Genomic DNA, 12,512 nt, shown 5'->3' on the forward strand with positions numbered 1-12,512 from the left:
TAGCTGCATAATATTCCATCAAATGGAGGTACCAAGTTTCTTAAAATTACTTACTTAAAATAGGCAGTCAAAAGTGACTAGAGTGAGCTTTAGGTTTATTTGTTTGTGTGATTTGAGAGTAGATTGGGGGAAGAAGCCTCCCTAGTATATGAATCCTGATCCTTTTTATTTTTAATCTCCAAAAGTATTCTATGAAATAATACTGGAACTGTGTGCTGGGAAAGAAAGAGGGAATGTTCAATTCTGCTCTTCTCAAGAAGGCCAGTTCTACTTGGATGGTATTTGCTTTGCTGAAGCCAATGGGGTCACTGCTTCCAAAAACTAGACCCAGCAGGAAAGCTGGATATTAGATCTTTATTCATCAAAGTTATCCTTTCTGAGCCAAACCTTTTTTTCATTTCTTTGGCTTATATTTCAAGCAAACTCTGAGATCTAGAAAATTTAACCCAATATGACCACACATTGCTAATTCATCTGAAGCCCTTATTGACTTCTATGAACTTGTGGGTTCCCCAGAGCCTCACCAACTATACCATGCAAAGGAAGCCCCGAAGTGTAACCCCAGAACTACATAAGTGTGTGTGAAGTTATGCTCTTCTCCCTCTTGGGATGAGTCCCTGGAGGTTCTGGATGGTTCAATCCCAACTTGCAGTATGCTTGAATTGGCTGGACAGCCCCTGGCCCCCCAAGGACCTCCAGCTCAGCTGGCCACAGGCCCCTTCCCACATGCAGGCAAGCTCCCTACACCAACCTTCTGATTCCGTACCTGGTAGTGCTGGTCGCAGACCCTCGGGAAACGGAAACAGCTCAGCCTTTTTCAAACTACACTTGCCTTCATTTAGCTTAAAGGTTACACTTGTCCTGACGGTGGCGACATCTTCAGAAAGAAACAAGTGAGAGATGTTACCTTCAGAGGCAAAAGAATGGAGACACCAGATGGGAAGCAGCAAGCTGCCCATTGGCAGCTCCCACCACACACGGCACACCCTCAGCCCGTCTCCTACCCTGAGGCCAAGAGAGGCTTGGATCGTGGAGTACCCATTGCCCTGGGCTGGGGCCACCAGGAGCCTCCTAAAAGTTACCATTACCCCCTTGTGTGAGAGACAAATCCAGTACTCAAATATAACAGAGGCCAGCCTGGCCAACATGGTGAAACCCCATCCCTACTAAAAACACAAAAATTTGCTGGTGTGGTGGTGCACATCTGTAATCCCAGCTACTCAGGAGGCTGAGGCAGGAGAATCGCTTGAACCTGCGAGGTGGAGGTTGCAGTGATCTGAGATAGTACCACTGTACTCCAGCCTAGGTGACAGTGAGTGAGACTCTATTTCAAAAAAAATGTATATATACATATAACAGAGGGTCAAAAATAGCCTTGACAGTGAGATAAAAGATGAAGTCATTTTTATGCCTCCCTGAGAAAGAAGGCCAGAATCCCCCAGTTCAAATCTGGATAAGCCCGTTTGACAAAATGGTGAAAGGCAGATTTTCCTAAACAAGCCTGTCATGGGAGGACAGGGCTGAGGGAGCTGTCATTCCAAACACAAATGGCACTCACTAAACATGGCTAGGCTCTGAGGTCTGAGAGGAAGTAAGGGTCCCACTTTGAGGGCCTGATGTGCAAAATTCTGTTCTCTTCCCAGGGTCAGTCAGTCTTAACCATACGGTAGGCTCTGCCCTAGCCCCTTTGTCAATGCCCTAGCTCCTTTAAGTTGTGGTGAGAACTTGAGCAAGTTACTTAATACCCCTGAGCCTCAGTGTCCTTATCTGTAAAACAGACATAATTACAGTACCTATATTACCAGGCTGTTGTAAGGATAAAATAAGATAATACATTTTTAAAAAGGAAAATGTTTAGCTCCCTGCTTGGTACACAGTAATAACTGAATAGCTATTAGCTATTTGCTTGCCTACCCTTGGGGTGGCCTAAATCACCAAGGAACCATCACGGAGGGATTTGGTGAAACAGACCATGATGTCTGCCCTGGTTGAGTCCAAACATGCACTGAAAGGGCAGTGAAGGATAGTGCGAGAGACTCTGGACCCAAATTGTCTAGGTTCAAATCCCAGATCCCCTATTTCTTATCTAAGCCACTTTGGGTAAGTTACTTCACTTCTCTGAGCCTCAGTTTCTTCATCTGGTTAATGAGGATAATAGCAAAATTTCCCCAGAGGGTTGTAGTATGGCTTAAGTCAGTTAATATGTGTACTATGGTGGCTGGCATATTTGAACGGTTCAGTCAACACATGAGAGCTGTGTTGTCTTGCTTTGAGTCTCTAGCTTTGCTCATATATGTAATACGGACATCAGGATGTAATATGAACCTCATTCTGGTGTTCTGATAACATAATGACAAAGGTGTCTATATCCAGGAGGACACAGCCTCCTGAAAACCTTCGATTTCATTCTTCATCTTTTGGCAAACAGGAAAAGGTTTGGACCCCTTTCTCAGAACAGAATCCCTGCTGCCCCTGCTCTGCCCAAGCCTATTTCTGTCCATGCCATGTGCCCCAGACACACTCCCTGGGCCTTTGAGGTGCTCTGGAGTCCAGACCACTGGTCCTGGAGTTCTGTGGGCCTCTGCCCAGGATGATGACCCTCCAGGGCTGACCACAGCCCCTTCTAACACACAGTGGCTACTCAGTAAGTATCCGTTATGTGGGAGAGTCATATTTGGGGCACCTGGGCTGCAGGCAACGGCACCCTGGAACATGCTCACAGCATCAAGGACATTAAGAGAAAAAAAACAAAGCCAACATCCAGGAACAGCACCCCCTGAATGAAGCCCCTTGAACACAATGAGCCCCAGAGAGAACACACAGATTTGGTAATTACCCCCAAAAGCAGAGCCATTTGATTTTTGTTGTTTGCTCCTGAGAGGAGAGGAAGAGCCGCAGGTGACAGAGTAGGCCCCTTGCAGTCCTGACAGACAGAATGTGATTTGTCAAACGTATAAGCAAGGTTTCAGGCTATCCTGGCAGCAGCTAAAATCACCCCCCACCCCATTCCACACGGGCTGCTAGAAAAACACCCAGTATATAGTCTCAAAGCATGGACCTCTCAAAGCATGGTGGTTGGGGGCATCTGGTGGAGGACCTGGAAGTCCTTTGAGGGACTCTAACACCTGGAGGCCACAGAGGCCCGGCCCCGCATGAGGACCTGCCCCGGGAACCGGGCCCCACTCACCTGAAGAGAGGTCAATGCCAGAGTGACATCTGAGGATGCACCTGTCTCCTCCGCCACTCTTACCGCAATGCAGGGACACGTGGGGCAACACACTTGTGGGCAGGAGCCCCTTCACTTCTAGACAGGACAAAATAGACACTTGCAGAAAGAGGACACTTCCAAGTGTGACAAGGATGATTGAGTCCAAAGCACCAAAGGCCCCAAGAAAAGAAGGTAGAGCTGATGCCCTGCACAGAACACAGACGCTAGGCCTGATTCCTACCAAGGGAAAGGAGCCCCTGATATGCCATTTTTTCATGCAGAAAAGCAACCAGGAAAACAGAAGTGAGTTCCAACCTACACAGAAGCACAGAAGGAAACACCAAAGATCCTGCAAAGTATCTCCTGTTTTTGAACTATTTAAAGAACGGCTGCGGCAGCTGGTGGGGAAGTCAGCGGGGGGAGGGCCGGGTTGGAGGTGGGAGTGCGCAGAGCCACACTGCCTCTGGGCCAGTGGCCAGCCCACGGCCTGAGTGTGTGCCTTGGTGGCCCTTACCCACACAGTCTTTTTTATTCCAGTGGAGCTTGTACCCAGGGCGGCACTGGCATTCGTAGCTGCCCACTGTGTTCACACAGACCTGCTGACAGCCTCCGTTGTTGACGCTGCACTCGTCGGTGTCTGCAGAACAAAATACTCTCCTGTCACAGCAGCTTGTCACTGAACAGGCTGACACAGTCCCTCCCTTGAGGAAGGAGCAGCAGGGAAGTCACAAGGTTGAAACTCACTAAACAAAGGGAAGGCACTGACTGCCTTTAGCATGAGCACTCCGCACCAGCTGACTGCACACCCCACTCCCCACCCAGCACATTTCCTGGCACGGGGCTCAATACGGCCTTTTTTTAGTTTCACTCTTGTCACTCAGGCTGGAGTGCACTGGCATGATCTTGGCTCACTGCAACCTCTGCTTCCTGGGTTCAAGTAATTCTCCTGCCTCAGCCTCCCGAGTAGCTGAGATTACAGGCATGTGCCACCATGCCTGGATAATTTTTGCATTTTTAGTAGAGACGGGGTTTCATCATGTTGGCCAGGCTGGTCTCAAACTCCTGACCTCAGGTGGTCCACCTGCCTCCCCAAAATGCTGGGATTACAGGCATGAGCCACTGCACCCAACCTCAAGCTCCATTTTGACCAATCCATTCCCCGACTTAGCAATACTCAGAAGGGTCCACACTCTACTTTCAGATGTCCAAACTCAGACACCGCACAGACTTCTACTTTAAAACTCTACCATCCTCCTGAGCTGCGCAGCAAGGGAGGCAGACAGAATTGGGACTCCCTGTTTAACCATTTACACAGCTGAGGCACAGAGAAAGGGAAGTGACTGCATGAATTCCCATCAACCTGAGACGGAGTCCAGGTCAAAAGGTGGCTCCACCGGAACCCAGACACACATCCATACTCAGGGTACATTTCCTCGAGGTTTCCTGAAGGAGTATGTTTTCGGCTATGCCAAGGATGTATTGAAAGGGAGAAGGGAGATAACTATCGCTGACAAATCACTAGAATCCATCAGTCTTAAGCACGAGACAGGAGGATTGGGCAGGAAGTATTTAAGCCCACTCCACTCCCCCAGTCATCAGATTCACCCAGTAATCTTTGCGAATACAGGTTCAGATTCCCAAATCCCGTAGATCCTCAGGAAGATGATCTTGGAAGCCCTAGACATTGTGAATTGGAATCTGAACCTGTATTGTCAAAGATTGCTGGGTGAATCTGATGACTGGGGGAGTGGAGTGGGAGTCAATTGGTACCAAATCCAGTTTATGATATAGCCTGCTTGACCATGAGGTTAGGAGACATGAGAACATGTTGCAAAATGGGCCGAGAGAGGAGAGAGAAACTTCATAGTTCCACTTCCAGCTCAAAGACCTAGTTGTGGGACTCAAACCAAGGCTTTGCAGCCAGTTCCTACGCACAGCAGGGCTGTGAAATTGGTGGGTGGCCTGCCAAGCCTCTCTGAGGACTGTGACTTTACTATCTGCTGGGATGTTCCAACAGGTAGGGTGTCAGCTCTGGAGAGACCTTCCCACTCTCTGAATACAACTACAAGTCAATCAAGTCAATTGAGAATTCACAGCTGGAAGAGCTCAGCCCCTCTCTCTGCTCCATTTCACACTTAGCGAGTTAAAGGGATACATGTGGGGAGATTCCTTTAACAGATCCTTCTTTCGAGTTGATGGACTCACTGCTATTATTCAGGGACTGGAATGTACATTTCATCCCCCAACGTAGGAAAGCAAACCTCAGGGGTGGGCCCTGCTTCCCTGCAGGCCCAGTCTCATTCCCCTCCCAAATCAACAGGGGCAGTCTGCTCACCTCCACAGTGGGTGAAGCCATACAGAGTGTACCCTCGGTTGCAAGCACAAGCAAATGTGCCAGGGTGGTTGATGCAGCTGTGGTCACAGGTCCTATCCAAAGAGCACTCATCCACATCTGTAATGGTCAAAGCGAGAGGGGAGCTGAAACCCACTCCGAGGGATGAGTGAAGAATAGGTTTATGATAAATACCAGTTGCTGACCAACACAAAAACAATACACACAGGGTAAAAAACATTATCTATCCATTCTCCTCACTTGCTTGTGTTAAAGAAAGTGTGGAGCAGCCCTCACTTTATACTCACTGCTATGGCCCTCATTTCCACATTCTGTTGCAAACTGCACTCGCCTCAAAGCTCAGTTGATCTCTCTCACCCATGCGTACTTGCAGGGCTGAGTAATTTAAAATGTTTAAATGAAGCCAAATGATACCTAAAAGGGGTTTTGTAAGCTCCAACGTGCTAGCAATTGTCACATAACTATTGACTGGTCAGACAGCAATAGTAATTTATTAACTATGGCAAATTGAAAGTTGAAACACCTGGTTTGGAGGTGCATCTAGTTCCCATTCCTTTCTGATCTCAGAATTAGTCTTCTGGCCCCAAGAGGCCAGTTAATCCTGGGTTTTCATGCCCGCTGCACTGAAAGAATGCATTAATACAAATATGCTCAGTAATTTTCACTTTGCAGACCCTGAAATGTGGTAGTTCCGCTCCACACTGGATCCTCTTGGCTGATGCCTTGGTTTGTTCCTCCCCCATGCTCCAGGCCCACGTGCCCACTATCCTCCTGGTTCAGTGTGGAAGCCTTCTTGACTGCAGCTGGGGTCATACACAGCAGCCTCTGGAGGCTGCATTTGTCCATCTCATCGTCTCTTTTCCCCAGGTCTGGCCCTCAACCTCTTTCCTGTAGGCTGGACTTTGAGTGCTTCACTCTCTGAGCTCTTTGGAGGATTTTATCAGAGTTACGACTTGTGTCTCCAAATAGATAAATCAGGACCAGTGCAGCACGCAGTCGAGGCCAACAAGACCACTGCTAGACCACTTCTTCAACACCGAGTGTGCCATGAGAAACTATGTTAATAAAACAACATTTAGAAGGAACAGGAAGAATGGAAAAGCAAAATAAAAAAGGGCAAACTCTTGCAAAACCTCTTTACACCTAGCTTTTCCCAGAAATCCTGGCATTTCTTCAGTAAATTTGTTCTGTGCAAATATTTGTTCTACCAAGACAGATCAGTGAAAAATGAGAAAAACCCAGTTTCTTCCCTAGGAATTGATGCCATTTTATAAAATCTGTTATTAATATCAGCAGTTGTCGAGAAAGTGGACTTGTTCAGTAGCTGACTTTGGCTGCTCAGTACGGGCTCTCGCTTTGCCAAAAATAATGAGATCACTTTTCTAATGCCTTTTTAATGTGTTTACACAGCTTCAACAGTATTGCTTGCTCTATACCTTAGGAAACATTATGTGGAACAGCAAATTTGCTTTCCAAGTCAAACCGAAGAAAACCACACAATAATTACCTAGAATTAACTAACTGAATTTAAAGGGGAACATACTTGAACTGCCTGACAAATTATATATTAAGAACAAACCAAGAGAAAAAACATCACACCATGTTTTTTTAAAAAAGGTAATGCTATATCTTTTTTTCTAAAATGAAATCAGATGTTATATTCTAATTTTTATTTAATTCTGAGGGGTTTTTTTTGTTTTTTTGTTTTTTATTTTGAGATGGAGTCTCACTCTGTCGCCCAGGCTGTAGTGCATTTGCGTGATCTCGGCTCACTGCAACCTCTGCCTCCTGTGTTCAAGCGATTCTCCTGCCTCAGCCTCCCAAGTAGCTGAGACTACAAGTGCCTGCCACCATGCCCTCCATCACATCTGCCTAATTTTTGTATTTTTAGTATAGACAGGGTTTCGCTATGTTGGCAGACTGGCCTCCCAAAGTGCTGAGATTACAGTGGGAGCCACCACACCCGGCCTAATTCTGAGATTTCTAACAGAATAAATTAGGTAGTCCTTATTCCCAAAAATGCACAAGAATACATGACAGCACATCTTTCCTGAGAACTTCTTCCTACATATCAAAGGGAAAGTGCTCATCTAAAAACATAAAACAGCTTCCCCCCACCCAAAACAGTTAACACTAACAACAACGGCTACCCAGAAAAGTCCCCTTACCGCAGCCCTTATATGGAAAGGATGCATTTGAGGAGTCTGAAATCCTCTCTAAGGATCAACAAGCATCTCCTCCTCACAAGCCCTCCCCATCCCTCTCTGCCTTCCTTCTCTTCAAAGAGCAAAAGCTGGTCACTTAAAACAAGCGCTGGGCCGGGTGCGGTGGCCCAAACCTGTAATCCCAGCACTCTGGGAGGCCGAGGCGGGCGGATCACCTGAGGTCAGGAATTCGAGACCAGCCTGGCCAACATGTGAAACCCTGGCTCTACTAAAAATTCAGAAATTAGCTGGGTGTGGTGGCAGGTGCGTGTAATCCCAGCTACTCAGGAGGCTGAGGCAGAAGAATTGCTTGAACCTGGGAGGCGGAGGTTGCAGTGAACCAAGATGGTGCCACTGGACTCCAGCCTAGGCAATGGTGAGAATCTATCTCAAAATAAATAGCTTTAAAAAATAAAACAAGCACCGTAAAAAAGAGACCAACTGGCACATAATCTTGATCATAGAATAACCACAACTTTTTGCGGAGGGGGCATGTTAACTAAACCTATAGACTTTTGCCATCAACTTTTGTGGGATAAATAACGTTAAAGGAAATTTTAGAAAAGGAAAATTGTTCATAATCTCAACACCCCACTGCAACCCTGTTTGCATTCTGTTTTCCATTCCATTTCTAGCAGTGAGCTCCGCTATAATCACATCAGATGGGTTCTTTAAGGTGTTCTCTAACCATTAACCGCTTAATTTCCAAAATATACCTGTGAGCTACATGAGTGTTTTTATTCTACCTAATGGACAAAGTGAGTGAAGCCTTAAGTTATACATTTTATGAAGAAAAAAAATGAAATGAGTGAAGCCTAGGATAAAAGTTGGATTAGTGGCCCTGTCAAGAAGCCTGATAAGCCAGTCTCTGCCAGGAGGGGGTTACGTGGTCTCTGCTCCAACCAGTGGGCCGTTGCATGGCACAGTTATGTTTTCAGCACATACCTTGGCAAGACTTCTCATCTGTTAATAATTTAAATCCTTTTTTGCAGCTGCAGTCAAAACTGCCCACGGTGTTTTTGCAGAAATGATCACAACCTCCATTGCGGGTCTGGCACTCATCAATATCTGCAACAGGCAAGCATCGGGCACATCAGAGAGCAACACTCGCCTCATTTTCCACAGCTCCCTGACGGGTCATTGTGTGTGTTCATTAGTCTCTGCAATTAAAAGAAAACTCACAAAAGCATTTAAGAATGTTTGCTGATGTTTTTAACCTTGCACATGTTTTCTTCTCTGACTGTTAACCAGTTTTGAAAGACAAGTGTTTCATTATCTTGAGAACTCTGACTTGTGATGCCCTTGACTGGCATTAAGGAAACAAACTCTGGGAAAAAATGATGATGTCCTATTATATTCTCATCTTTGTATTGCTCTCTCAAGATAAGATGGGTCCCTTTAGTATACCGTATATTCAAGTTTAATGATTAAAGCTATAAAGGACTACAGCATTTGTTTTGGCAAGTTACACAATGATCAAATAGCTTCAATGTTTTAAAATGATTCCTGATACTCAATCTTATCTTTCCCAGTTTCGTCTGGTAATTGGTTATCTGCTTTTTATCATGCTAAAGGACTAATCCTTTGTACTCTTGCCCGCGAAATACAAGCAAGTCATTGGGGTCTCTCTTCATCAGTAAAAGTTAATGGTACAGTTATTCATTAAGTCCTCTGGATAAGCATCTTGACTACTATTTACATAAAAATCTCTAGGCCATTATGTATGATATGTTGATATTATCTCTTGCAAATGAATGCTTCCTTTAACTGCCTTTTTCTAATAAGGCCACGGTCTGAAATAAATTATTTGATGCTTGTAGAGGCTGACCTCCTCAACAATTAGTGTAATTAAGTTGGTTATAATTAAGCTTACTCAACTATAACCTTCCACTAGCCAAGGGAAAAAAAAGCTTCCATTGATATGAATCATAAGCAAATCTGGAGTCACTTGGAGTATAGAGGGTATGCTCCCTTTATCCTCACATGTTAGCAACGTGGGTCTTCCCTCCATAACCGGGCACCCAGCCTCCCTGGAGGTGAAGGCTACCTTTACACGTCTTCCCATCCAACTGGAGAGTGAATCCAACAGGACAGCTGCAGCGAACACCTGTCGAAGTATCCTTACAGGTGCGGTCACAGCCTCCATTGTTGACAGCACACGTTTCTGGCGAGGAGGTAAGAAAAGACAATTAGCTTCCTAAAGGAGTGCTGATACAGTTGACGAAGGTCATGGAAGCCAAGCAGCATGGTGGGGTACTCATGGTTACACCCCAGGTCTCTGCTACCTGTAGATGGGCTAGAAGGAGAGCAGGTGCAGCTAAATGAGTTCTAGTTCCTGAGGAAGACTGTCAGGGTGACCAGAGGGGTAAAGATGTCTCCCAACCTGCAGAGCCACTCCCCCTACTGGCAGATTGAAAGCCACTGAAAGTTCCTGCTGATCTGCAGCCAGCAACCTGCTAAGTAGGACCGCATCTGGCAGGCTAGAGGTGAGTGCAGAACAGGACAAACGGGATGGTCCTTTCTTAATCTTGAATCTTCTCCTCTCAATATGAGTTATGTGCAAAGCAAGAGTGGGTAAGCATTGCCGCCGCAACCACTGCCTTGTTGCAGACTCCTGGCTTCACCCTTGTAACTTCACCACCAATTTACTCAAGTTAGAAGTTTCACTTTCCAGGGGCCGGGCGCGGTGGCTCAAGCCTGTAATCCCAGCACTTTGGGAGGCCGAGGCGGGTGGATCACGAGGTCAAGAGATCGAGACCATCCTGGTCAACATGGTGAAACCCCGTCTCTACTAAAAATACAAAAAATTAGCTGGGCATGGTGGTGCATGCCTGTAATCCCAGCTACTCAGGAGGCTGAGGCAGGAGAATTGCCTGAACCCAGGAGGCGGAGGTTGCGGTGAGCCGAGATCGCGCCATTGCACTCCAGCCTGGGTAACATGAGTGAAACTCCGTCTCAAAAAAAAAAAAAAAAAAAAAAAAAGAAGAAGTTTCACTTTCCCTGAAAGGAGAAAGCCCTGTCATAACCACCTGAAAAATAAGCCACATTGTTAAATCGCAACTATGGAGATGAGAAACAATAAGCAAACAGCCTTCTGGTTCTGTATCTCATACAGTTAGTCCAAGTAATAGACAAGTACTATTCAACAGTTATTGAATTGTTAGCCCATAGGCATCTAGAAACATGATTTTTTTTTTCCACAGCTACCTCATTTTGAAGGCTGGGGGTCAGGTGTGGTAGCAGGGGTGGTGGCTTACCCCTGTAATCCCAACACTTTGGGAGGCCAAGGTGGGAGGATTGCCTGAGGCCAGCCTGGGCAACATGGTGAGATGCCCATCTCTACAAAAATTTTTAAAAATTAGCCAGGCATAGTGACACACACCTGTGGTCCCAGGTATTCAGGAGGCTGAAGCAGGAAGATCACATGAGCCCAGGAGGTCAAGGTTGCAGTGAGCCATGTTTGTGCCACTGCACTCCAGCCTGAGCAGCAATGCTAAGACCCTGTCTCAAGAAAAGAAGAAAAAAAAAACCCTGAAGGGGACAAGCTTAATCCTAATTAAACATGTAGATACAACATGTATGTTTATCTCTGTTCCTTTCAAAACCTCACAAATATGAGAATAAATAATAGATTTTTTAAAGTACAAATCCTTAAAGACAAAGAAAATACAATAGATGAAAGATGTCAAATATTCTGGAAGTGGCATGTTAGCGGAAAAGCAGTATCTGGCATAGAAGAAAGCTAGATCCTAGTGGTCTGCAGAAGGGGTGCTGACAACTAGTAAACTCATGTGAGCCCCAGAATCCTGGAAAGACTCAGGAATTGGATGTATCAAGTTATTCTAGAGGCAGAGATGAGGACGGAGTTAAAAACAGGAAGATCAGACAGGGGGCTAGGGGAGGGACAGCATTACAAGAAATACCTAATGTAGATGACAGGTTGATGGGTGCAACAAACCACCATGGCACGTGTACACCTATGTAACTAACCCACATGTTCTGTACATGTACTCCAGAACTTAAAGTATAATTTTAAAAATAACCAGGGAGATTAATGGAGAATCTGCATCTGAAAGAGATAAACCCCAGAGTTCCTCCTTAATTCCATATAGCCGTGTGACTACCCCTCTCCTATTCTGGCTATAGCAGAGAAGTCTGGACCAGAGAGGCACCAGGCTCAAGGGCACCAAGAATAGCTGAGGAGAAGAGGGAGGTGCCATCAGGTGAAAGTCTATATCCTGCAAAGAGATCTCAAACCCTCTTGCCCCTCCCCCCAGCTCCCTCAGCTCCCTTCTGGCAGATTTAAAGCCACTGAAAGTTTCAAAAAGCTATGTTAAAATAACAAAAGCTATGTTGAAACAACACTGCAACCCAGGATGCCAGCAGCTAAGCCTACAGGCAGGTGAATGAAGGACTCCTCTCCAGCTAAATTGACTTGCCCAAGCAAAAAGACCTAACAGTATTAGCATTCAAGGATCTCCAGATGAAATGGTAAGTTACTGCCTGGACACTCAAACATGAAGCCCACCAGTCAATAGAATATCCAATTGGCTTTTTAGTATTTCACTATTAAATATGAAAAATCGGTCAAGAATCGCTAGACGTTTCTGGAAAGCCTCTAATACAGAATAAATACACCAGATCAAACAAACAGAGAAAAAGAAACTTGGAGGAAACAAAGATAATCTAGAGAACAGAAAAGGAGTTAAAATCTTTTTTTTTTTTTTTTTTTTTGAGACAGTTTCAC

At 45.6% G+C, this 12,512-nt stretch overlaps 1 protein-coding gene across 9 annotated transcripts in view; it reads right to left on the bottom strand.

Moving 5' to 3' along the window:
* Window positions 1–12,512, bottom strand: part of SCUBE2 (signal peptide, CUB domain and EGF like domain containing 2) — an 85,377-nt gene that overhangs the window by 45,190 nt on the left and 27,675 nt on the right. For 4 of the 9 annotated variants that reach the window (XM_032240698.1, XM_032240694.1, XM_032240699.1 and 1 more), the window contains 7 exons: window positions 9,813–9,929; window positions 8,711–8,833; window positions 5,544–5,660; window positions 3,723–3,845; window positions 3,188–3,304; window positions 2,837–2,923; window positions 767–877 (listed from right to left, as the gene is read on the bottom strand). In XM_032240698.1, coding sequence (XP_032096589.1) covers window positions 767–877; window positions 2,837–2,923; window positions 3,188–3,304; window positions 3,723–3,845; window positions 5,544–5,660; window positions 8,711–8,833; window positions 9,813–9,929 — 795 coding nt within the window. The remainder of the gene's footprint in view (window positions 1–766; window positions 878–2,836; window positions 2,924–3,187; window positions 3,305–3,722; window positions 3,846–5,543; window positions 5,661–8,710; window positions 8,834–9,812; window positions 9,930–12,512) is intronic. The other 5 variants (XM_032240696.1, XM_032240697.1, XM_032240701.1 and 2 more) reach the window with 3 other exon arrangements.

The sequence above is a fragment of the Sapajus apella genome, unplaced genomic scaffold, assembly GCF_009761245.1.
Source record: "Sapajus apella isolate SASKATOON/1434 unplaced genomic scaffold, GSC_monkey_1.0 scaffold47, whole genome shotgun sequence".
NCBI classification, from domain to species: domain Eukaryota; kingdom Metazoa; phylum Chordata; class Mammalia; order Primates; family Cebidae; genus Sapajus; species Sapajus apella.